At 41.5% G+C, this 26,577-nt stretch overlaps 1 protein-coding gene across 3 annotated transcripts; it reads left to right on the forward strand.

The window, feature by feature from the left end:
• Positions 1-3,995: 3,995 nt before the first annotated feature.
• Positions 3,996-25,283, forward strand: LOC308610622 (uncharacterized protein). 3 transcript variants are annotated; one of them, XM_081259685.1, is made up of 5 exons: positions 3,996-4,151; positions 5,206-5,293; positions 9,157-9,283; positions 10,219-10,314; positions 22,814-25,283. In XM_081259685.1, the coding sequence occupies exons 2-5, from the start codon at positions 5,261-5,263 to the stop codon at positions 24,376-24,378; spliced, it is 1,821 nt and encodes a 606-aa protein (XP_081115811.1). In that variant the 5' UTR covers positions 3,996-4,151; positions 5,206-5,260; the 3' UTR covers positions 24,379-25,283. The 3 variants fall into 3 exon arrangements, with proteins under 3 accessions (XP_081115811.1, XP_081115810.1, XP_081115812.1); XM_081259684.1 differs by having other exon boundaries at positions 3,997-4,151; positions 10,219-10,350; XM_081259686.1 differs by lacking the exons at positions 3,996-4,151; positions 5,206-5,293; positions 9,157-9,283 and adding an exon at positions 11,747-11,871 and having other exon boundaries at positions 10,261-10,350.
• Positions 25,284-26,577: the final 1,294 nt, after the last annotated feature.

Below are 26,577 nucleotides of genomic sequence, written 5' to 3' on the forward strand. Positions count from 1 at the left end.
TTTAGTGATTCCTCTAGGTATCCACACATAACTTAGCAAAGTACAGAAACCTCAATTCCACTGAGGTCCCTCTGTCTCCCCAGTTTTTAAAATATAATTTTCTTAAGTCTTTCCTCTGTATACATTGGGCACCAATCGTGCTATCATTTTACTTCAACCATCACTTCTCTTTTAAGAAACTCATAGTTAGGAGAGTCAATTTTAGTTATCCCTATTTTTACCCACTCTGATGTTCTTTTTTTTTTCTCTCTACAGTTCCAAGACTTCTTCTGTTATCATATACTTTGTTTAGAATACTTCCTTTAGTTATTCTTTAAGGGTAGTTCTGCTAGCAATGAATACTCTTGGTTATCCTTTGTCTGAGAATGTCTTTATTTCCCTTTTACTCCTGAATTGTATTTTCACCAGATATAGAATTCATGGTTGACAGTTCCTTTTCTTTCCATTTGAGAAAAACATGCTGCTTCCTTTGGCTTCCACAGTTCAGATGAGTGGGGGGTGGTTTCCCACTGGTGTTTGGTTACAGTAAGGTGGGTATTACCAAAAAAATTCTCTGTGTTAGGCCACCATTTTCCCCAGTTTCAACTAAGGGAAATAGGCTTTTCTTAGAGTTTTGTTTTTTTCTTGTCTGGGTCTGTTGTTGGTTCTGGCTTGTAAGCTTCTGCAACACCCTAGCTGAGACATACAGGAGGTGATAAGGAAAACAAGGGAATTTACCACATGTCCTTCCCTGGCTCTAAAGTTCTCAGTTTGCCTTCTTCCTTCCACATTTCAGTCTTCCTGTGCTTGTTTGTTGTGTTATGTCCATGGATTTTAAATTGTAAAAGGGATGACATGGGAGGAATGGGGCTACTCCATTTTGGGTCAAACCCCAGGTATGGAGTTTTCCTCAACATTTTATTATGAAAATTTTCAAATACAAAGTAAAGTTGAAAGAATTTTACAGTGAACGCCCATATACCATCACCTAGATTCTACCAATAACATATTACTAAATTTGTTTTATCACGGTTCTTAAAAGATAAAACTTGGAAACAACACAAATGTCCATTGACAGTATAATAAGTAAAGCTACCTGCAATAATGGGGATAAATCTGACAAAAAATATGACTATATGACTCTATTTTATAAAGTTAAAAACAAGTAAAACTATTACGTAAGGATGTATGAGTAGGTAGTAAAACCATAAAGAAAAGCACAAAAAGGTCTATCTCAAAAGTCATGATAGTAGCTGATTAGTGATTAGGAAGAAGGTACTGAGTGTTAGTAGGGGGCTACCTCTCAAGTTGGATAGATGTTTACAGGGGTGATCTCTTTATAATCATGTGTTACACTGGATTATATGTTCTAATTGGCTTTCTGTATGTATATTTCACATTTTTTAATGTATGAGAAATATGATTCTATTTTTGTTTCATACTCACAAATGTGTATATGCACATACAACAGCATATATGAATAGCATATAAACATGTAACCAATGTTTCTGTTGGATTTATTTCTTTATTACATATTTCTTCATTCCATATACTGTGTGTAAATTTTTTTAACAATGAATGCATTATTTTCATAGACAGGATAAACAACAAAGCACTTTTCTCTTTAAAAAATTGTGCATATACAGTATTTCAAAATGATACCAAAAGTTTTAACATTTCAATAGGAAATGGGCAAAGTACATATACAGGCAATTAATATATCTGCATGGTTCAGTAAATATGATATTATATTTAATTTCAAATTAAATATAAAAATTTTGCTCTATTAAATAAAAAAGAGCATTTTTTAAATCGTTAAAAAGAAAAAACCCAGAGTGGGCATGGGTGTCAGAAACTGCTTATGGAAATATAAATTGTAAAATCTTCCTGGAAGGCAACTAGGCAATGTACTTAGAATTCTACCAGTCCTTGATCCAGCAATTCAACTTCAGGGAATTTAAACTAAAAAGTAATTTTCGAGCTTCCCTGGTGGCGCAGTGGTTGAGAGTCCGCCTGCTCATGCAGGGGACACGGGTTCATGCCCTGGTCTGGGAAGATCCCACATGCCGCAGAGTGGCTAGGCCCGTGAGCCATGGCCACTGAGCCTGCGCGTCCAGAGCCTGTGCTCCGCAACGGGAGAGGCCACAATAGTGAGAGGCCCGTGTACTGCAAAAAATAAAAAATAAAAGAAACGAATTTTCGAGCTTCCCTGGTGGAGCAGTGGTTGAGAATCTGCCTGCCAACGCAGGGGACACGGGTTCGAGCCCTGGTCTGGGAGGATCCCACATGCCACGGAGCGACAGGGACCTTGAGCCACAACTACTGAGCCTGTGCGTCTGGATCCTGTGCTCTGCAACAAGAGAGGCCGAGATAGTGAGAGGCCCGCGCACCGCAATGAAGAGTGGTCCCCGCTCACCGCAAGTAGAGAAAGCCCTCGCACACAAACAAAGACCCAACACAGCCAAAAATAAATAAATAAATAAATAAATAAATAAATAAAATAATTTTAAAAGATATAGCTACAAGGATATTAATGGAGCAAAAAACTAGAAAAAAATATAACTAACAGTAGGGGTAAAATATTAGGTAAAAACATTTAAATAAATAAGTTTAAATATGTTTAACAAAAGAATTTATTAAAATGCAATGGTTTGTACTGAAGTCACTGAAAACACTACTGACGGATAATATTTATTGGCAAGTTCAAATATTCAAGGCATATTCTTAAGTGGGGAAAAAACCCACACATAATTGTAACCAATATAGGTTACAATTGCTATCTGCAATATTCCATTTTGTTAAAAAAAGATTGGTGTGACTATCAGAGAGATTAATATGGAGTTCAAAGGGCTGCTAAAAGATGTTCACCAAAATGTTAACCATTTATTTTTGTGTGGTGGCATCAAGTGCATCTTTCTTTATTTTATCAAACCTTCTAAATGGGCCATGTGTTTCTTTACCAAAATAAAAAATTGTTGGTTTCTCGGTGCCTGAAATGGCCCTCCTCTCCTGCACTGCCTCTGACTCTTCCCTCCATTCTCACTCTCTCAGTGAGGCCTGCGAGGAGCCACCCTACTCACTTTCCCAAATGAGCCCCAAATCCCCACCACACTGCTCTTCTTTCACTTTTTCCCATAACACTTATCTCCTAAAATGTTATATAATGATATTCATGGCTTATTGTCTGCTCTCTACCTCCTTCCCCCACCCCCACCTCCAAAAACTCTTCTCCAGAGCAATGATCTCTCCTTTGCCCACTGAGGTATTTCAAATCCTTTACAATGGGGCTTGGCACATAGCAGGTGATCCATACATTTTTTTTCGAATATAAATTTCTTTCTTTATTTTTGGCTGTGTTGGGTCTTCGTTGCTGCTCACAGGCTTTCTCTAGTTGTGGTGTGAGGGGGGCTACTCTTCGTTGAGGTTCGTGGGCTTCTCATTGAGGTGGCTTCTCTTTCTTGCCAAGCATGGGCTCTAGGTGCACAGGCTTCAGTAGTTGTGGCACATGGGCTCAGTAGCTCTGGCTCACCGGCTCTAAAGCACAGGCTCAGTAGTTCTGGAACACAGGTTTAGTTGCTCCAAGGCATGTGGGGTCTTCTGGGACCAGGACTCGAACCCGTGTTCCTTGCATTGGCAGGCGGATTCTCAACCACTTAGTCACCAGGGAAGTCCTCCATACACTCTTGTTGAAAGACTTACGGGGAAATAGGTTTGTTCTTGGCGGTTGTCTACTTGCCTTGCTCTCATTTACGCAGATGCAGAGCTACAAGTGACTGCCCTGTAGGAACCTCGGTTTCCTCCTGGAAGAACCGGGAACCCAGGAGCCAGCAGCCCAAGGAGCTCGACCACGAACCCAGAATGGGGTCTGGACAAGTGATAGGCTCAGCCAGGGCTCTCCTCGCAGACAAGCTCGAAGAACTCCATTTCCCAGAATCTTTTGTTCTCGCATGGACTACATTTCCCAGAGGGGCTCGCGACTGTCCCTGCCCCGCCCCTCCCGGAGTTACGTGGGGCGTCGGGCGTCGGGCGTGGGCCGTTGGCTTGAGCTGATTACCCGCCAGAGGTCCGCCAGGGCGGCACCGCGTGGAGTCCCCAGCGGAAGCTTCTGTCCGGCCGTGGCAGTTCCGGAGCCTCCAGCCTGCGGCCCGCGGAACCCCCGATGCCTGGGCGAGGTGAGCGGCGGGGGGTAGGCAGGATGCGGGAGGGAGGACCGGGCTTCGGGAGGATCCGTCGCCGGGGCATGGGGCACAGGCCCAAGAGACGCGAGCCGGGTCTTTGTGGGCGCCGGCGGGCCGAGAGCCGGGCACCCCTGGCTCTGTTCGCCTGCCACCCCCAGCCATCCCACTGACGTGCCCCTGAACGAGACAGGTCGGGCACTTCGTCCCCATTGGCTGGACCCAGCCACCCTCCTGCTTCTTCCCGACCAGTTCCCAGCGCGCTACCTGCTCAGCGCCTGCCGGCATTTGAATTTGTTTCGGGCTGGCAGTGAACGTGAGAAAATTATTTCCTCCCCTTACCATCACCCCTGCACTCCCGAGTGACAGGCTTGTTTTATGCGAGAAGTGTGTCGCCAGCTTCTCCCAGTGGCAGAGCCAGGACTGCACCCAGGTCTTTGGTTTAATGTGCCCTTTCCTCAAGACAGCAGCCCCTCCCCGCCATAGGAGAGCTGATGTTTTCCCTTTTCAAAGCAGCTTTCTCTAGAAATCTGGAAATTGTTTCCTTGACAGGAGGGGGAGGAATTGGGTGGGAATGCTTGAGGTGGAGAAAAGTTGTCACATGCACGCAGGGAGGTTAGAGCAGGTGCTCTGGAGCCCGCGGTGCTTGGAACCCTGGTGCCACCCTCCCTGGCTGTGTGGACTGGGACAAGTTGCTCCCACTCTGCCCTCAGTTTCCTGATCTATAAAATGGGGTGCTGACAGTGCCAAATGTGCTGTGGGACTCGATGATGTATTGATAGGTAGTGCCTGGCATGCGGTGAGGCTCAGGGAGTTGCTGCTACTGCTGATAGAGTCCTAGGACTTTTCCTCTGAGCCAGGGAAAGAGCTGGGCCTGGACCAGGATGACCCAGCCCTTCTCTCTGGTCCTGTCTAGCCCTCGTTCCTTCTGACTTCCTTCTCTGGGGGCACTTGGCATCATTTTCAAGTGGTATAAAGGTTTCAGAGCTGCTGATTCTGACGGGTGGAAAGCAGAAGGGGCTTCCTCCTGGTTCCCTTTTTCTTCTCTCAGATCTGGCTTCTGGAGACTTCTCCCATCCTAAGGTGAAACTGCCCAGAAAGAGGACATGGCTACTGAACAGAGGGAAGCAAGGTCTCAGGTGAGTTCATTGCCATCTCAGGTCTTAGAGATAGATGGTTTTTTTTTTTTTGTTATTTTACCCTTAAACTGAAGTTTTCTCCCCAATACAGTCTTCACCAGGATTTGGAGCCCATGTCCTTCTGCCTTGGAAGAGTTGGTCCACCCTGGTGGATGGTGGATTGCATAGGGAATGCTTGCCTCCAACCCCCCAATCCATGGCCTGTGTTTCTCTTTTTTTTCTAATAGAAACTCTTTTATTCATTAATCCCAATTCACTGTATGATTACTGAATTGATAGGTAAGATGCCACATGTCTTATACCACTTGGGGTCAGAACAAACAAACAAGCACACTTGGCAGAGTTCCTTTCTGGCCTGTCTCCTTTGCTCAGTCGTGTCCCCCTCCCTACCCTTGGCCAGAATGCTTTTCTTTTTCTTTCCGCCCCTGAGAAATCCTCAGGATACCTTCGCCAGGCTTTTCCCAGTCCATAGTTTTTAGTTTTTCTCCATCTTAACTTTCTGGATCATGTGCCTTGCTTCTGTCACTCTCTTGAAAACTGATGTTGACCTGCCATTTTCATCTTTATGTTGTGAGAATGAGGGTGGGACCCCATCCAGGTGAGCCACTGTGTGAACAAAGGATAGCCATGCTGGTGGGGATGTAGATGGAGAGGTCTCTTGACTCCAAGAGCAGAGAGAAGACTCCTCAGGAAGCAGCAGTGAGAGTTTCATGGGATATTGGTAGTGGAGAGGCAGTGTATACAGTGATTCCTCAGTGGGGCTTTTGAGCCAGATGGCCAGGTTTGTGCCCATCTCCTCTGTTGCTGTTAATGGGTCTTGGGCAAAAAACTCCACCTCTCTGTGCCTCAGTTTCTTCACCTGTAAAGTGAATACAACAACTGGGCTTACCTCAGAGGGTAGATGAGAGGATCCTGGGAGTTAGTGCATGGAAAGCATTCTTATCAGGGCCGGGCACATAGTAGATGTTCAATATGTGGTGGTTGTGGTAGCTAAACGATATTATTCTAGTTCATGATGTCTATCTATCTACTGTTGGTAGATAGAAATGACTATACAGTGTCCTTCCTTTACTCATCCTCATCTAACAATAGTAGTTAACGTTGCTAGGGAATATCCTGAGGGCTTCACCTTTGTTCTCACTCTCATAGCGAAGCAGAAGTTATTACCCCCATTTTACACTTGAAACTGAGGCTCAACGAAGTCAGGTAACCTGAAATCAAACCCAGGTATGTCTGGCCTCTAAGTTCATGTTAGTTATCATCCAGCCTTTTCTCTGGTACATCTTTCAGAACACAGGGCAGGCCTGGCTCCCAAATGACCAGAGTTCTCTGCAATGTGATGTTGTGTATCTTTTGGACCCATGAAATGTGGTAGTGGTTGATCTTCTGAGACTGGCTAGGACCTGCCTCTGCATATTTGGGCTACTTTTTTCTAAGCCCTTCCCATTCCATTCTAACAGAGCCAGGCTGCTCTCTTACCCAGAATCTTCTCCATCCCTGCTTGTGAGTCCTATGTGACATTTCTCCCTAACCTCACCTGCTGCCGATACATCAGTACTATGTGGAATTGTGTGTAAAACTCAGTGACAGGATGTTTAAGACCAGAGAGAGAATATACCTACCAAGTGCTGGGTTAAAAGAAAACTTCAGTTATCGTCTTGTCTCTGCCATTGGTAAAGTATGTGACCTGGTGTCTTAACTGCCCTGGACCTTGTGTTTCTCATCTCTAAAATGAGGATTGAACGAGGAAATAGTATATGGTCCTGTCCAGCGACACTTTTCTTGTTCAAATTGTTTCACGCGTTTTTCTTGTCTGCCAGTTGGATTGTAAATTCTTTTGAGGGCAAAGATCATTTCTTGTATTCCCTGCCATGTGCCAATAAATTTTCTTATTATACATGCACTGCATGTTAATGTTAAAAATCTCAGAGAATAAAAAAGTAAAATCACTCTTACCCCAACATCTTGAGATAATCATGGTCATACCTTTGGTATGCAGCCCTCAGAATAATTGTCTGTGTACCTTTATTTATTTATTATTTATTTATGTACATGTGTACATATGTATGTATGTATTTTTTATTTTATCATTTTAGCTTTTTATTTTGAGACAATATACATGAGATGAAATTTACCACTTTATCCATTTTTGAGTATATTGGCATTAAGTGCGTTCACAGTGTTGTGCTACCATCACTACTCTTTACCTCCATTGTATGGATTATCATTTATTACTTAACCCTATGAGATAGGCGTTGAGAGGCCGTTCCTTGGATTGGAATTCTACCTCTACCACTGACCAGCTGTGATATTGTGATTTATAATACGAAATATATATTTGGTCTTTGTCCCTGTTCCTGGCACATAATTTCCAAAACCCTTGTGATTTCCTAAGTGGTTAGTAATATGTGCTTTTTATCCCTGAAATTACTTCAGAGCAATGAAGGCACAATGGGTGTGTTTTGTATCCACACCAGAGTTTATGTTAATGAGGTTACTTTTGTACCCCACCTAAGGATGCGGGTGAATTGCCAGGGGAACCAACCTTGATTAAAGTGTTGGAATTTTCAGTCCTGCCCCCCAATAACCCCTCTTATCCATCTGTCACCACCCGAGGAGATGCAAGTTGAATCAGTCGCCAATGGTCAGTGATTTAATCAATCATGCCTATGTAATGAACCTCCATAGAAACCCAGAAGGGTTCAGAGTTCTTCCAGGTTGGTGAACATGTAGAGAGTCAGAGAGAATGGTGAATCCCGAGAGAGCATGGAAGCTGTGCACCCCTTCCCTGTGCCGCTCTTTCACCTGCCAGTTCCTATATCTTCTTTTATCATAAACCCGTAATCTAGTAAGTAAATGTTTTCCTGAGTTCTGTGAGCCACTCTGGCAAATTAATCAAACCTGAGGAGAGGGTTGTAGAAACCTCCAATTTATAGCCAGTCAGTCAGCAGCACAGGTAACAACCTGGACTTGTGATTGACATTGAAAGGGGGCCAGTCTTGTGGGAATCTGACACTATCTTCAGGTGTCAGAATTGAGTTTAATTGTAGGACACCCAGCTGGTGTCCCACAATTGCTTGGTGTGTGGAAACCCCCCCACATCTGGTGTCAGAAGTGAAGTAGTGTTGTATTAAGAGTAGCGGAGACATGCAGGAGGAGTGAGTTTTCCCTTCATACCAGCTGTGTGACTTGGATAAATTTCTCTTTGTTTTCTCTTGTGTAAAATGGACACAATAATAGTACCTTCTTCATAGGGTTGTTGTGAAGATAAAATAAAGATATACACTAAAGGTTAATATAAAGCTCTAAGAATAGTACTTAGCCTGAAAAAAAGCATTCAATAAATTATAGCTATTTTAATTTCCATTATTACTGTCCTCAAGCTTTAGGGAGCAGAGTGCCTTCAGTTATTTAAACTAGCTCCCTCAGTGATTATTGAGGTTGTTTCCATTTCTTTGCTGTTACTAACACCATGATAAATGTCCTTTCATGTGCATTTTTGTTCAGTGTTCATTATCAAACAAATATAATAATTGGAGAGTTAAAGAGTATGCACATTTTAAAGCTTCTAATGTATGTTATCAAATTGCCAACAGGAAGATTATTCTAATTAACACTCCCACTAATGGCCTTAATACCTCCACCCATCTCTTGTAGCAGTTAACTCGGGGCCTGGTTCATACTTCCTGCTACTCAGTATCTATTTGTCATGGGTCAGTTGTTCATTAAGCAAATGACCTGGAACCTTCAGAACCTAGAATAATATAGAAGCATTTCATGGTAGCTCGTCTACTCCCCACTGCCGCCTTTTTCACCCTGTGTGATGGGTGGTCCTGGGTGAGCTGAGATGCTTGTCTCTACAGGTGTCAGTGACATTTGAAGATGTGGCTGTGTTCTTTACACGGGATGAGTGGAGAAAGCTGGCTCCTTCTCAGAGAAACTTGTACCAAGATGTGATGCTGGAGAACTATAGTAACCTTGTCTCATTGGGTAAGGAAATTTTCCCTGTAGATACAGAGTTCAGAAATTGGGATACCTCAGCATCTGATTTCCTAGGTAAAAGCCCTGGGTCATTAAAATCTTTAGCTGAGTTTTGCCTTAGCACTGTGCAAACTGGATCTCCATAAATAAACCGGGAAACCTTTTTCTCCCTTGTAGGTATGGAATTGCCCCATGGATGGGACAATCTACAGAGCTGCACATTAGAAATTCCCTCACTGCAGGCAACATTTTCCCACTATGACTGAACTATGATGTGTTTGCTCATCTCTTAACAGAGAGCATCCCTCAACCTTTTTCTTTGACCCAACACTGGCTTTTTTCAATTCTCTTTTACAGGGGTCAGCAAACTTTTTCTGTAAAGGGCCAGGGAGTAAATATTTTCAGCTTTGTGGGCCACATATAGTCTCTGTAACGTATTCCTTTTCTTTTTTTTTTGAACCATTCTTTGCTCAAGGGCCATGCATAAACAGACAGTGGCCTAGATTTGGCCTATGACCCATAGTTTGCTGACTGCTGCCATCTTTCAAAGGGAGTCAGATAGTGTTTTCTCATTTTAAACAAGCTACTTGGTACATAATCCTTTCCACAGATACCTGTTACAAATATTAATTTAATCTGTACATTTAACAGACATTTAACAGTATATACATATTCCCTCTTGTATAGAAAGCTATTAGCACCCTGTTAATCAAGTCTGCATGTTTATCATACTTCACTAACATACAACTAAATGTTACATTGCCCCTTGCTTTTACCCTAACACACCCCTCACATTGTGGGGGCACAACTGGAGCATCCCACAGAAGTTCTCTGTATCATCCTTTGAGTTTTCTGCTCAGATCTCAGATACCTCTTTGTGTCAAGGCAAAATCAAGTCTTTTTTTTTCTTTTTCTTTTTTTCCTTCTTTTAGGTCTATGAGCAGGACTCCCATTTTCCAAACCCGAGGTGATCTCCCTGTTGCAGCAAGGAGAAGATCCCTGGAAGGTAGAGAAAGAAAGCCCTGGAGGCTCCTCTCTAGGTGAGTGGGTGCGGAATCTCTGCAGGCAGCAGTCTGGTAAGTGAGTGCATGTGCAACTCGGAGATGTTGGTCAGGGAATTTTCTGCATGTTCTCAGTCCTGAAGAAGTTTTGGAGAAGGGATGCTAAGGCCCCTAGTCACAAGCTTCCTCTTCTTCTCTGATAATTACTGCACAAGTGAATCTCTCAGGATCTTTTCTCTTGTGACTTCCTGTTGTTTCAGAGGAGGGCTACACTATCATGCATTCATTCAGCAAACTTAGTGCATTTAAGGAACTGCAGATAATTCATTCAGACTGAAGCTCAGGGTATATGGGAAAAGAAAGAGATGAGGAAGGAAATGAGATTAGAGAGCCAGGTGGGGGCCACACTATGAAGTGCTTTGGTACAGTTCTTAGGGATGGGAACTGTCCATGGATGACTGGAAATAATTCAAGAGTTTCAAGCAGAAGAGTTGTATGGTTGTTGATATTTTAGAAAAAATAGTCTGAGTCTGAGATACTTTAAACGTCCTTCAGTAAAGGCTAAAGAAGCTGAGGTGGGTCCCTACACTGGCACACAGCACCACAGTCAGAAAGCAGCAGCACTGGTGTGGGCAGAGCTCCAAGCTATGTGAAGGACTAAAGCAAGTTACGGTGCATTATTATGACATATCGCCATTTATGTGTAAAGAAAATTACGTGGGTGTTTGTCTATACGCATTATGTGCGTGTAAGTGCCAAGAGAAAGGTCGGGGGACACCTAAGCTGGTAACTAGTTACATTTTGATTGGGACTGAGAATGGGCATTGATGAAAGGGGACTTTAGTTACATGCAATGTTATTAAAATTTTCACAGAGAATATATTCATGAGTCCTTATTACACAGTTTCAATTAAATAAGAATGGTTACTTTGGAAACACTGTTGGTCCTAGATTTGAAATGAGGAAAAACTAGAGGTGGGAACCTTCTGGAGATTATTCCATAATGTAGGTAAGACTACCTGGAGGGAGACATGTGCAGTGAGTTCAGGAAAGAGGAGAGGTCCCTTTATTAAGGGTATAGGACAGGTTCGGTGTGGGATGGGTTTCATTTGAAATGTTAGTGAAATATGGGTAGAGGTCACCAGTGGACAGCTGTAGAAGGTAAACAGGGTCAGAACTCAACAGGGAGGTCAGGGAGCCATCAGTGCAAAGGTGGCATTTGAAGCCTTGAGCTGAGCAGATGAGGGAACGGAGGAGAGGACAGAGTCCCAGGAAACCTCAGTGTTTATGAGGTGGGTTAAGAAGGAAGAATCTGTGGCTGAGCCTGGGAAGAAGTCACCAGAGGAGACAACTGGCAGATTCGGCTGTCATGGAAGTTGAGGACTGAGAGCTGTTGACTTGGGGAGGCCAGGGCTCTGGGGGAGCCAGGTTCTAAGCCTCGCTCACTGCTTTCCTGTCCCGTGATAAACAGCAGTGCAACCTTGGACAGAAGGATGCAGGTCCTGCCCTGGCGGAGCTCAGTGGAGGGGGAGGCTAATCGCACACAGGGCTGTGGAATGACAGCCTCCGGTGAGGACCTCGGGGGAAGAGCCGCAGGTGCTGTGAGAACGTGGAACAGGAGGGGTGCTGTGGGCAAGGCTTCCCGAGGAAGGGCCGGATCCCACATTGTGAGAAGCGTTCAGGCACAGGAAGAGCATGTCCGAGAGTCCAGACAAAGGAAGCCGGTGTGTGGAGACGGGAGCAGGGAGAGGGGGCCGGGACCTGAGAGCCAGGCACAGCCTCTGAGGAGTTGAAGTACCCTGGCCACGAGCCCAGGTTTATGTTCTGCAAGGATCAGCCTGCAACCAATGTGGAGCCACCTGCCATAGACGTAGTAGGACTTGTCTGAGGTTGTTGTCGGGTCCAGATGAGTCAGTGATGACCCCTCACAATGCGGGCCCAGCAGAAGGGCTGTGGGACAGGCTGTCTCGATCCCTAAAGCACCCACACCTTTAGTAGAGCTCATTCTTCCCCGTATAATGTGAGATCTTTTGAGGTGGGAACCACACTTATCTCTCCTTATATCTTTTAACTGTCACTTGGGAGAAATATTCTAATTTTGTGGGAACTGCTAGAGACCACCACAAAGTAAACAGAGAACGCAGGCAGCAGGAAACCAGTGGAGAGTTTAGGAGGGGCGTCAGGTGTGGACTGAGTATGGCATGGAAGATCAAAGGAAGAGACGGAAGAATTGTTCCCTTTCCATTCGCCTCGGGAGCCTCTGATCCATGAGGAGTCCCCCTTCCTGAGTGAAATGTTAGTTGGATTAAACTGAATAGAAAGTATGACTGGAGTCGAAAGCTGTCCAGAGAGACCCTGAAACACCTAGTGGTGATGTCAAGTCCTCAGGTTTGGGAAACTGTCCCCAAAGGAAAACTCTGAGTGGGTGTCTGGAGGAAGTAAGGCCATCAGAGCCAAGCAGTGTGTGCATTTCTCTTGATGGGATGAACCTCCTCTCTTTGGTCAAAGGAGACAGTGAGATGGGGCGTCCTGGGTGTGCTGGCGTGTGGTTGTGTCTCTCCTGCACCCCTGGTGAGTCTCCCATTTGCCTGGACTAAAGTGCCCTTGGAACAGTTTCCCTTCCAAGGGGAGCTCACTTCCCTGTGAGCTTAGGTGAGGGGCCTGCATGTTCTTGGAAGTACCTTGATCATTAACTCTAGACCAAAACCAAAAACCAACCCTTTGAACAACCAGTGACAGAAAAGCTTATGCTTCCAGGGTAGGACTCCTAGAACCTCTAATTGCCTCCAAGTGTGTTTTTAAAATATAATTTTCACTTCAAGACTCCTCACAAATAGGAAAAACAAGACAAAAAGGGAAAACAAACTGTCATCCCTGGATCTGTATGTTTCATGTTGAGAGATGGGAGGAAATGGCTCAAAGGGTACACGTCTCATCTGAGTCTCTTACTTAAGAAATGAGTCCAAAGTCTAATCACTATTCTGGCATATTATGTATATAAGTTATCTATATATAAAATTAGAATAATGTGATTCAATCAACTTGAACGTCTCATGAGTTTGATTTACACCTAACATGAAAATATTCTTTTATTCAAAAAATTTAAAATCCAGGGATGATCTAGGTAAACAGTTACCTCCAATGAAAAGGTGTTTTTCTTCCTTTGTCTTTTTCTCTTCCTTTGTTATATTTATGCAAGAATTCAGGGCAGACTGAACCTGGAAGGGTGGTCAGCTAAGGGGTTGCTTGTGGACTGCCTTCCACTCACCGAGACTTGCTGGGGCTTCATCTGCACAGAGAGTAGGGGTCTTTTTCTAATTTGCAGAAAGGTGCTGTAGGGGTTATAGCAGCAGCCTAATGAGATAACATGCAGTGGTTTTAAGGAGTGAATTTCTTACAAGGTGAAAGTTGAGCCCAAATGCTCTGTAGCCCTGTTTACTATGTTTGATTTAGTCTTGTTCTCATGTCCTGCGCTCCTCTTCTGCCACCAACATCTACTGTCCTTGTAGCTGCCAGAATGGTCTATTTAAAAGACAGATCAGGTCATCTCACTCGCATGCTCAAAACCTCTAGTGGCTTCTATCACATAGAACACAATCCAAAGCCCCCAGCGTGGCCCTCAGAGGCCTTTGTGGTCTGGCCCCAGCTACCTCTTTGCCTTCACCTCCTTCCTCTCTGCCCTTCATTGGAGAACTCTAATCACCCTGGCCTCCTTGTAGTTCATCAGGAAGGCCAAGCAGGCTCCCACCTCAGGGCCTCTGCACTTGCTTTTTCCTCTCCTGGACCATTCTTCCTGATGGCCAGGAGCCCACTTGACTCACTTCCTCACACTATACAGGTTTCTGCTCAGATGGCACTTTGTCAGTTAGACACAGCTCATCCTTTGTTCTTTGTCCTCCGCAGGACACAGGTCCTTTGTCCTCCACATTCTTTATCCCCTCACCATGCTTCATTTTCTCTCAGAGTACTTATTACTGCAAAATAGTACATATTTATTTATTATCAGCTCTTCCTCTGGATTGTAAATTCCCTCATGCTGGGTTGTCTGTTTCATTTGTTCCCATGTCCCCAGTACCTAAAATAGTGTCTGGTCAGAGTCAGCTTCCAGTTAGTGAATGTATGAATGACTTGGTTAGGTAGTCGTGATGGAGACAGAAAAAAGGGAACCAGTTGCAGAGATATTTGGCAGATAAAAGCAACAGGACTTGGAGATGGTTTAGATATGGAAGATAGAGGAGATGGAGTTGTCAAGGATGCGTGCTTGGTTTGTGGTTTGTTCTGGGATGGACAGTGATATCATTCACTGAGATAGTGGTGCTAGGAGATCAGATTTGGGGGATGGTATAAATATGGTTTTGGATGAATTAAGTTGTCTTTGGTTAACCCAGTTATTCAAGTGGAGATGTCAAATAGCCTGTTTGACATGGAGTTCCACCCCTTATAATATACCCTGGGCATTAAATGTAAATTTGGGAGACCCTGTCACTAAAGATAATTGAAACAGTGGTTGAGTTTGAGTTAGCCTGTGGAGTGGATTCAGAGTACAGCAAGAGCAAGAAAGAGCCTAGGACTGAATCTTGAGGAACTCTGACAGTTCATGGCTAGGCAGAGAGAAATGAACCCATAGGGAAGACAAGGGTAAGGTGTACTATAGAAGGAAACTCGGGAGTCTAGTGTCATTGAAGTCAAGTCTCATAAAGGATGGTATCAGTAGAGGTAGGGAAAAGTAGATGAACTTGAGACATATTTAGATGGCAGAATAAACAAGTCTTGGTAATTGATTAGCGGAGGGAGAGGTGTGAAGGATGCCTTTTAAAGTTTTGATTCAGAACTGGTGCCAATTACAGAGACAAAAAGGTTATACAGGTTGGGGGGAGGAAATAATCATAAATTCAGTTGAGCTGTCTTTGAGACACTCAAGTTGCTGTTTTGAGCTGTGTTTTGTATAATTAGGTATGGAGAGTAGAGAAGTCCTGCCTAGAGTATGTTTATAGATGAAGCTGGCCTGTGGAAAGGGTACAGAGTGAAAAGAATCAGGGGCCTAGCACTCAAACCTACGGAACTCCAAGGATTAAAGATCAGGTAGAGGAAAATGAGCACACAAAGGAGATGGAAGCTGGTAGAACATGAGAAGAATTTGGAGGCAAGTTCAGGGTCACTGTAGCTTAGGTAGTGAGCATCTGAAGGAAAATGAGGGGTCACTATCAGATGCTGCTGAGAGGTAAGTTAGGTGGGGACTGAAGAGAGCATCTTGCCTTTGTCACATGAAGGTCATGGTTGCCTTAGAGTAGTGGTAAGGACAGAAGCCAGAATGGAGCCCATGAGGGGTGAGTGAGCAGGAGGAGATGAATATGTGTGGGATACGACAAGGTGAGATGTGACAAGGAGGCAGTAGTTGGAGAGCTCTTCTATGCAAATATAAACAAATATTTCTTGTTTTTCTCTGTCCACTCAAATTATATTATACAGCACACATTATTCTGCCCCTTTCTCTTGATATATATTGAAACTCTTTCCATGTCAGTACATAAAGAGCTTCCTCATTCTAAGGAGTAGTTCTACGGCCTTCAGCTAGCTCTCTTCTTGGCTGGCAGAAGAGGTGATTTTGGTTGTATGTGGCTTTGGATAATGTTAGCCCATTGGGTCCAGTTTGGGCTAGAATTTTATAAATGCTATGGCTTCTAATTAGCAATATGGATATTGGTTTAAAGCTGTACCTTTATCGTGTACCCATATGATGTCCTGGTGTATTACAGTTAGAGTTAATCCAACTGTCCATCAAAGGAATCTGGTTGAATAAGCTGAGGGACATTCTCATGGTGGAATTCTCACTGTAAATAAGAATGAGGAAGAATTCTGTAAATTCCACTGTGGGGTGATAATATTACTAAGTAGGGGAAAGTGCAGAACAGAACAGTGAGAATAGGAGTTTTATCAAAGGAAGGAGGAGATACCAAAAAAGACAAAGTGTATATTTGCTTATATTAAATAAAATAGAGAAGCCAAAAAAAAAAGGATAAAAGCAGATGTATAAAAATGGTTACCTATAAGGTGAAGGAAGAAAAAGAAAAAGGATTGAGAGAACAAGGATAGAATGTAGAATTTTTTTAAGGTACCTTGTTTTTATAATGTTGACTTTGGAACCATAAAAATGTTTTATAGGGCTTCCCTGGTGGCGTAGTGGTTGAGAGTCCGCCTGCCGATGCAGGGGTTCGTTCCCTGGTCCGGGAAGATAACCACATGCCACAGAACGACTGGGCCGTGAGCCATGGCCACTGAGCCTGTGTGTCCAGAGCCTGTGCTCCACAGCGGGAGAGGCCAAAACAGTGAGAGGCCCAAGTACCGCAAAAAAATATATATATATAAATTAAAAAACAAGATTAAACAAAAATGAATAAGTGTCCCATAAATATTGAAAGCAAAATGAAACAAATGACCGTAATTGTGTTTCAGGTTGTTGGCTTAGTCACAGAGAAAAATTATCTCAAATGCTTTTAAATCACAGCAGCTTGAATAAAGATCCTTAGTGATTTATATAAATATTATGGTTTATAATAAGTAATATATATTTGGTACAGAGCTCCTAAAACCCTGGGAATTCCTAGGTGATGAGAGCCACAAAGGTGTCTTTGTTATGTTAATGAGGTTTCTTTTGGACCCTATCTTAAGATGGGGCCTGGTTGCCATAACCAATCATGTGATTAGAGGTTTGAAAGTTGACCTCCAGGGAGGGGAGGGGGACTGGAGGTTGAATTAGTTGCCAGTGGCCAATGATTTAATCAATCATGCCTGTATAATGGCGCCTCCATAAAAACCCAAAAGGACAGATTCAGAAAGCTTCTGGGTTGGTGAATATGTGGAGATCTGGGGAGTGTGGTGTACTTAGAGAGGGCTTAGAAATTCCATTCCCTTTCCCCATACATTGACCTGTGCATCTCTTCCATCTGGCTGTTGCCAAGTTATATCCTCTTATAATTAACTGCTGATCTAGTAAGCAGAATGTTTCTCTGAGTTCCATGAGCCACTGTAGCAAATTAACCAAACCTAAGAAGGGGGTCATGGGAACCTCTGATTTTTAGCCAGTTGGTCAGAAGTACAGATGATAACCTGGGTTTGTAACTGGTGTCTGAGGGAGGCAGGGGGCAGTCTTGTAGGACTGAACCCTTAACCTGTGGGATATGATGCTATCTCCAGGTAGATAATGTCAGAGTTGAGCTGAATTGAGGACACCCAGTTGGTATCCAAGAATTGCTTATTATTGATGTGGAAACCGCCCCCCCCACTTCCACATTGGAACTGGGTGAAGAACATGTAATTAATACTTTACAGGCAAAAATAACTTCAAACAATAATGTTGATTTTGGTGGTTATAAGAAAGATATGTGGTTATGTTTACAAATAGAGTCCTTATCTTTGAGAAATGTGTTCTGAAGTATTATTGATGAAATGATATAATACAGAATTAGCGTAATTTAGCATATGCTAATGAAAGAGACGTAAGGGAGTTGTGTTAATTTTCTCAGCCTGCTCCAACAAAGTGCCACAAACTGTGTGGCTTTAAACAACAGAAATTTATTGTCTCACAGTTTTGTGGGGCGATTCTCCCTCTGAAACTCCAGATAGAATCCTTCCTTCCCTCTCCCTACCTTCTGGATGTGGCCAGTGGTCCTTGTTCCTTGGCTTGCAGCTGCATCACTCCAGTCTCTGCTTCTCTTGTCACTTGGTGTTCCCCTGGGGTATCTTGACATGGTCTTTCTGTGCTTGCCTGTGTCCAAATTTCCCTTTTATAAAGACACCAGTCATATTAGAACCTACCCTAATCACCTTGTCTCAACTTGATTGAATCTGCAAAGTTACTTAACCTTACCAAATAAGGTTATATTCTGAGTTATTGGAAATTAGGACTTCAACATATCTTTTTTGGGTGATGCAATTCAACCCATAATAAGGTAATAGATGAAACAGCATTAGTGGTTGTTGATGCTGGCTTGGCAATTCATTGTACAATTCACTCTACTTTTGTACATGCTGAACATCTTCCATAATAAAAAGCTTTAAAAATCAGAATTACCAACAACAGAATTTCTAAAACAGCATTTCTCTTTTTCACCAACACAGGCATTCTGGAATACATTTACAGATGTGTAGTTCTGCCCCCATCGTGGTGTTGTGTGTAATTCTCAGCATATAGCTCCCTCAATTCTCTGACTCTAGAAAACCTTATGAGACTGCAAATGCATGTGACATTTTTATAGGAATAATTTTGAATCTGACCACCTGTAGGATAAGGTGGGAAGGATATAGGTCTGGAAAGTTGGCTTGGGTTCAAAGATTTTGATGCTGCCTTTAGCCCTCACACTATCCCTCCATCTAATCTATGGCTAATCCTTTAAAATCCCATTTTAGACATTTCTTCCCCCAAATTCTGGCCACCACTAGTACGCCTTCCCAGGTTGTACTTGCTACTATCTGAGGGTAGTTTGGATGTTGTTGTAAGCTCACATTTTCATCCATTTCTGTCTTGTGTTTTTGTTGTATAAATGACCACACTTCTCCTTTTTTGTCTCTAATGCCAAACTGGGAGCTCCTTAAAGAAGTTAACTGTTTCTTTTCATTACCAGATCTGGAATGTCTTGTGGATCACATGCCTAAGATAGAGCCTGACATGTTGTAGGTGCTTTTTAAGTATTTGATGAATGAAGTAAATAAGGAGCAGTCAGTGCTTTTTGAAATAATAAGAGGAGTTCTATATAGTAAGAAGGTTAAGTTCAGTGGGAAGTAATACTAGAAAGGTGAGAAACAGGTTAGAGGATCAACTTGAAGGTCAATAGCAATAGTCACTATTGAGTAAGGAGATGCTGAACTTGGATGTATTAATGATGGTTGTTAGAGACATCTTAGTGAAGAGATTCAAGGGAATTTGATGACTGACTAGACTTGGAATGCAGGGGAGAGAAGATTCTGAGATGAAACTAAGAATTCATGGCAAAGGAGCTGAAGAAGTTATGATATAATTCAGAACTTGGAAACCCAAAAAGAGTTTGAAAGGAATGCACTGGATTCGGATTTGGACAAGCTGAATTTGAAGAAAAATACTCAAATGAAGAGTCTAGCAGGCAGCTGGAAATACCTCTGTAAAGTGTTTTGAGGCTCAGGATAGTCATTCAGATAGGAGGTGTGGGAGTGGATGAAATCATCTAGGGAGAGAAGGTTGAAGAGAGACTCACAGAGTTTCATAAGCACCAAGGGAGGAGAAACTAGACCTAATGACAGGAACTAGTCAGGGTGGTGGTCATTGGCAAAATCACCTGTTCTCTAAACTTCTGACCTAAGTCATAACCTTGTTCATGAGTTAGCTCAGGCCCAGGCTTGATTCTGGGAGAGAGCAAAAGTTGAACTGCACTTCAGGAGACATATCTTAGACCTACAGAAAACTTTAAGCAGACCATAAAGAACAGTTAGGATGTCCATAATCCAGGACTCATGTCCCCTTCATTGGGAAACATGACTGTTTTAAGTTATTAGTCCCATTCTGGACTAAGGCATTGGCACTTGAAGTAGAGTTGAGGTGAGTTTCCCAGTATTGGTATGGACCCTTGTAGCTATAATTACTTCCATTAAAAAATAAAAACTCCCCATGTCCTGTTTCTCTATTCTCCTTTAAACAGAACTTTTCAAAAGCATTTCTATACTTGATGTCTCCATGTTCTCACCTCCCATTGTTTCTTCTGTGCACTCCAGTAGGGCTTTCTTCCTTACTAGTCCATGAAAAGCAGTTATTAAATCCCAGACAGTCTCCATCTTGGCACAATCAGGGTTAAGTTTTTAATTCTTAAATTGTTTAACAAAGTTGATCATTGCCTCCTCACTGGAGTACTTTCTTCCTTTGGCTTCTGGACCACCATACTCTTCTGCTTTTCTTCCTTTTCTTGCCCTCTAGTATTACAATGCCTAAGTGATTTTTTCAGTTCTTCAGCTTTTTTTTTCTTTTTTGGCTGTGTTGGGTCTTCATTGCTGTGCACGGGCTTTCTCTAGTTGCAGCAAGCGTGGGTTCTTTGTTGCGGTGCGTGGACTTCTCATTGTGATGGCTTCCCTTGTTGTGGAGCACGGGCTCCAGGTGTACAGGCTCAGCAGTTGTGGATCATTACCTGGTCCATAGTAGGCAGTTAATAAATATTTGTGAATGGAAAGGATGTCTCCAGCATATGCAAAGATAACAAAATAAGAAAAAAATATGTAGTGCTCCAGAAACTGCATGTAGTTCAGTATACATGGAAAGAAACCAGGGGAGGGAGATGATTACCGAGGTGAATGAAGGTCAGATCATGAAACACCTTGTTGACCATGTTAAGTACTCTGGACCTTACTTATATACAAATCATTGAAGATAATTTGGAGGATCTTACAGAAGTTTGCAACATGGTAAGATGTGGATTTTAGAAAGATTACTGTGGCTACAGTGTGGAGACTGAATTGACAGCAAGATATGAGGTGGGGAGACTAGTTAGGAGTCTATGGTGGAACAGTAAAGCATGAGAAACAGAGTACCATTTAGGCACCCGAGCCCAGTGCTCAGGGCTCTAGTAAAGTTGTTGGTTGTAAAACTGCAGTCTTTACATACAGACCTAAGGCAGGGTCTCTAACTTTGCCTTATAAACTACAATCCAAAATTTTGGAATCTTGCTATTTTCTTCCCAGCTCGTGTAGTAACCTAGAACCAATGACTGATGTTCACAGGGAAAGTACTCCATTTTTACCACTGCCTCCCACACTTGTGCCCAAATAATGTTATTGAAATTTGGATCACTTAAGCAAGATTTAGATGGATAAGGAAATTGAAAGGTGTTGAACAGAAAATAAAAAACTCCCCTTTCTGTTACAAAAATAGTAAAGATTAGAGAGCAGATAGGTTTTGTGATTGGCTAAGTGAAAAAGAGCTATTACACAAAATGCACATTATGGTCTCTTCCAGAAGATGTGGTTCCTAATTTAATGAGTGATTTATTGATACTTATCTATATATGTATTTTAAAATGAGTGTTATTCTCACTTGCTCGGCTTGGCAAATATCAGTGCCTTAAAAAAATAGTAAAGATGGGTGCATTTAAAATTAGTCAGAGAGGGTGTGTAGAATGGGGGAAAAATCCCAAACCCTAGGGAAAGCAGTTTTAAAGTAGAAATAGTAAGTTACCCATGAAGGAAACTGAGAAGTTAACACTGGTAGAAGAAAAGAGAAAAGCAGAATATATTATGTTCACCAAGCAGAGAGAATCTGTAAACAGGTGAGAAAGTGAATGTCAGATAGGAATCTCAAAATACAGTGAGTTGCAAAGGAGCCCTTTAAATGGTTACTCTAGCCCAGGAGAAAATGCCAAAATATATGTATACCTATTCCCCACCAGAATTTAATATTCAATGAATTGTGTCCTTACCCAACTTTAAAATTTATTGAATTTAATTCTGTTTTTTACCACCTTATCATGTTAGCCCTTTTTACCATTTTATGTTTATTCCTGTCTTATTGATCTTTGACTCTTTTCTATGCTGCTTGCATAGCATCTCCTGCTTGATAAATGAGCAAGGCTGCTTTCTTATCTTGCAACTTTTGGCTTCATGCCTACCTGTTGGCACCTCTGTAGATTAATTCAGTAATTACTTCCTGTTTGAACTGGCTCTGAAACCCTCCCACTGCTTGTATAATGTACTGTCCTGGAAGGCAACTTCTCATGCAAGTCTTGAATCCTGTGTGTGTGTGTGTGTGTATGAAATTAATATATAAATAATTGAGATTATTTGACATTGTTCAAATTAGGTATATATAAGTTATTAAAGAAGGTTAACAAAACAAACATTTTGTGTATAATTCAGATGCCATTAGGAGGATCTGTAGGTGAATAGGGCATGCTAATCTGCTTGCAGAGAACATTAGGGTAGAAAAGGAAAGTGAAAATATTTAGATATAGATAAATATAATTACATATATAGAATATATAGATATATATTTTTAACACTGTGGTGAGTGCCTATAATAACAGGAATGCTCTATGGAAACTCACAGTCAAGAAGGGACTCAGAGTTAACTTTTGAACTGAATCTGAAGGATACAAAGGAATTTGGCATGAGGGAAAAGGGATGAAGACTTTCCAGATTAGGAATGATTACACAAAGAAGAAAAATGTCATGAAGATAATTTCGGATTCTATCATAGGCTTTGGACTCTGATCCCAGGCTGCCTTTTCCAATTCATGGCTCCCCTTTGAATCCCTCTTCTCCATTTTCCATTAGCCAATTCTTCTGATCACTCTTACACTCACCCTCTTTAAATGGGTTTGTTTAATCTTTTCTCCACCCTGTTGTTCTCAACTCATGTTGATTGATTCTCTGTACTGCTTAAATCTCCTAAGTTTTTCTTCTTACTGTTTTTGGCCATATACCAAGACCTTATTTAAATACCATCAATATTCAGTCTATACATTTAGTCTCAGTAGCCAAATGCTGTATCACATGGAACATCTTCAGTTTTTTCTTTCCCTTCCAGGATGGAAGAACAGTTATAAAACCACAAAGTCAACTCAAACACAAGGTTCTTCATTTCAGGAGCTGATAATGAAAAGCTCCAAAAGGAATGGACCCTGGGACTTCAAATTAGAAAACCCCTGCAAATATGAAGACAGATTAGAGAAAAAGCAGAAGAAAAAAGAAAGTGTTCAGATAGTTTCAGTCGCTCACAAAAAAATCCTCACTGTAGAAAGGAAACATAAAAATACTGAATTTGGCCAAAACTTCAGCCCAAAGTCAGTCCTTGTTAGGCAACAGATGGTTCCCAGAGAAAAAACCCCACCAAAATGTGAAATACAAGGAAACAGCTTCAAACAGAATTCCAATTTATTTAATCAACAAAAAATCAACACAGCCGGGAAACATTATAAATGTAGTATGTGTGAGAAAACCTTCATTAATACCTCATCCCTTCATAAACATGAGATAAACCATAGTGGAGAGAAATTGTTTAAATGTAAAGACTGTTCGAAAGCCTTTAACGAAAGTTCAGCTCTTATTCAACATCAAATAACTCATACTGGAGAGAAACCCTATGTATGTAAAGAATGTGGGAAAGCCTTCACTCTCAGTACATCCCTTTATAAACTCGTAAGAACACACACTGTGGAGAAATCCTATAGATGTAAAGAATGTGGTAAATCCTTCAGCAGAAGGTCAGGCCTTTTTATACATCAAAAAATCCATGCTGGAGAAAACCTCTATAAATATAATCCAGGTAGGAAGGCATCTAGTTGCAACACATCCCTTCCTGGATGTCAGAGAATGAATTCCAGAAAGAAGTGCTATTTATGTAATGAATGTGGCAAGACCTTTAAGTGTAGTTCATCCCTTCGTTATCATCAGAGGATACACACAGGAGAGAAACCTTTTAAATGTAGTGAATGTGGGAGAGCCTTCAGTCAGAGTGCATCTCTTATTCAACATGAAAGAATTCACACTGGAGAAAAGCCTTATAGATGTAATGAATGTGGAATAGGTTTCATTTCTATTTCACGACTTAACAGACACCGAATAATTCTTACTGGTGAGAAGTTTTATAATTGTAATGAATGTGGTAAAGCCTTAAGTTCCCACTCAACACTTATTATTCATGAAAGAATTCATACTGGAGAGAAACCATGTAAATGTAAAGTGTGTGGGAAAGCCTTCAGACAAAGTTCAGCTCTCATTCAACATCAGAGAATGCATACTGGAGAAAGACCCTATAAATGTAATGAGTGTGGGAAAACATCCAGGTGTAACTCATCCCTTAGTAATCATCAGAGTATTCACACAGGAGAGAAACCATATCGATGTGAAGAATGTGGGATATCTTTTGGCCAAAGATCAGCTCTTATTCAACATCGAAGGATTCATACAGGAGAGAAACCCTTCAAATGTAATACATGTGGGAAAACTTTTAGACAAAGCTCATCACGTATTGCCCATCAGAGAATTCATACTGGAGAGAAACCCTATGAATGTAATACATGTGGGAAACTTTTCAATCACAGGTCATCTCTTACTAATCATCATACAATTCATATTGAAGAGAACCCCTAGAAAGTAGGTTTGCATGTGTGACATTCTGAAAGCAAAGCTCATCAGAATACATGAAAGTGATGTAATAAATGTAATGGATATGAAAAGCCATTCTATGATTTAGTCATCAAATAATAAATTCCAAGGATAAACCTATGTAATAGATAATGAGAAAAGTGGAAATTGTTCAGTCCTATCAGACACTTTATAATAACCTAAAATGAAGAATTCCGGACTGGAGACATTGACTTTGGGCATTTGTAAAGTAATTGTTTTCTCTACAGCATCGCATGCTGCATATCATATGTCATTGTTGTAAACATCTGGGTGATGAGGGGAAGTGTGCACTGGATTTCCTGTTAAACTGTAAACTTAATACTTTTTAAAAAATAACTGACATTGTAATAGTATATAAAAATGTGGTCAAAGAAATTATACATTTTTAGAGAAAAGGACCAAATGAAAGTTAAAAATGAATTGTAAACTACCTCTGACTTTCTGGGGTTTGTCCTTTTCCTGACTTGATGTCAAACTTTGGGCCTGGATTTCATTTAAAAGTAGAAATAAAAGTCTGTTCTCTTCCTTTGTTCTTCTAGTAATTGCTGTGAATTGGAAATTTTCTACACAATTTTTAATTCTCTTCTCAGAATTATTTTTTTTGCTCTGAAGTCATTTATTATGAAATTATACATGCTATATACTGTGAACTGTCATCTTAAGTATATTAAATGGAAAAATAAGCAATTTTCAAGTTTAAAGCTATTAAATTATATTTAATATATATTATACATATATATTTAATAACATATATTCTAAATTCACAGCAGAAGGGGCTGTCAAAAGTAGTTTAATGAATCTAGCATATGTGCCAAAATATCGGAAGGTACATCAATCACTTCATGAAATAAAAGAGTATGTTTTTCCTACTTGGTGTTCTCTAGTGTCAAACAATTTTAAGAAAACAAAAGGAGTAATTTATAAGCAACTCAGTAGTTTGGTTGGTTGGTTGGTTGAGTCCCAGCTTTGGGACATGTACTATGCTGCACACTGGGAATTTTAAGAAAAAAGTCACAGGCCTTCAAGAAGCCATGAATGGAGGAAAGGGGATGGAGGACTATCAGATGAGTAAAGCAAATTATTATGTCACTGTATGTAAGTGTGGTTGTTTTAACAGGAAGATAGATAGGTTGTGACAATATGTTGCAGTGCAAGAAAGTTGTAGAGATGTGGACGTGATGAAGGAGAGGTTGAATGTAACCAAGGAAACCTGGTGACATCAGAGAAAGCTTTCCAGAGGCAGTGATGCCTGAGCCAGGTTTTGAGAGAATAATAAGAACTCTCCAGAGGATGAGATAAGCATTCCAAATAGGAGAGGTAGAGGTGAGTAATACCATGACACCTTTATGGAAACTCAAGTATAGAACTAATGAGCAGGAGAATGGCAGATGTTAAAGTCTGAGTAGAAGGCAGAGGCCAGATAACAAAGGGCCTATTTGCCATGAAAAGAAGTTTGGATTTTATCCTGAAATTGATGGAGTCAGTTAAAAATATTAAGTAAGGAACATTGTTCTGGTAACGATGTATAGAGGGTGTGTTTAGTATGTATTAAAGCTGTATAGACTGATGCCTAGAAATCTGGGCTATGGTAATTCAAGTGATAGGTGAATGAGAGTCCAAACTCAAGCAGGGATAGCATATATGGAGAACAGGAGACAAGATAATGGATTAGAAACAAGACATGGTGTTCACAAGCAAACAGATGAGGTTGGTGAATGAGAAGGCTAAGCTGACTCGAAGGTAGGGTTGCCAGGTATCCTGTGTATACTGGATATGTCTCGAATGACTTTGAACTGCATCCTGTATTGATTTTGTCAGGTCACCCTTATTGTAATAAGTTGTGCTTTTTCCCAGTAATGAAAATCGAGCAGTTGAAACTATTTTTCTGCTTCAGTAATTGGCACTTAAATGACTTAGGTGGCAATGCTAGCTGAAAATTGTATCTCCACAAAGACCGAAACAATCCCTTATAGTCTCTCTCATATTTTTGGCGGAGGAAAGACCAAAGTTGGGGGGGCGGGGTGGGTGTAGGAGAAGGTAAATAAGAATTGAGAGTCTTCTTTTCCATATTAAAGAAAGGAAAAGACTTCTTTTTGTCAAAGTCTCAAGTTGTAAGCCAGTAATCACCATTAATTAGAGATTACTTTGGATCAGTACACATGC

This window comes from Mesoplodon bidens, assembly GCF_964165515.1.
Source record: "Mesoplodon bidens genome assembly, contig: HAP1_SCAFFOLD_665, whole genome shotgun sequence".
Classification (NCBI taxonomy): Eukaryota; Metazoa; Chordata; class Mammalia; order Artiodactyla; family Ziphiidae; genus Mesoplodon; species Mesoplodon bidens.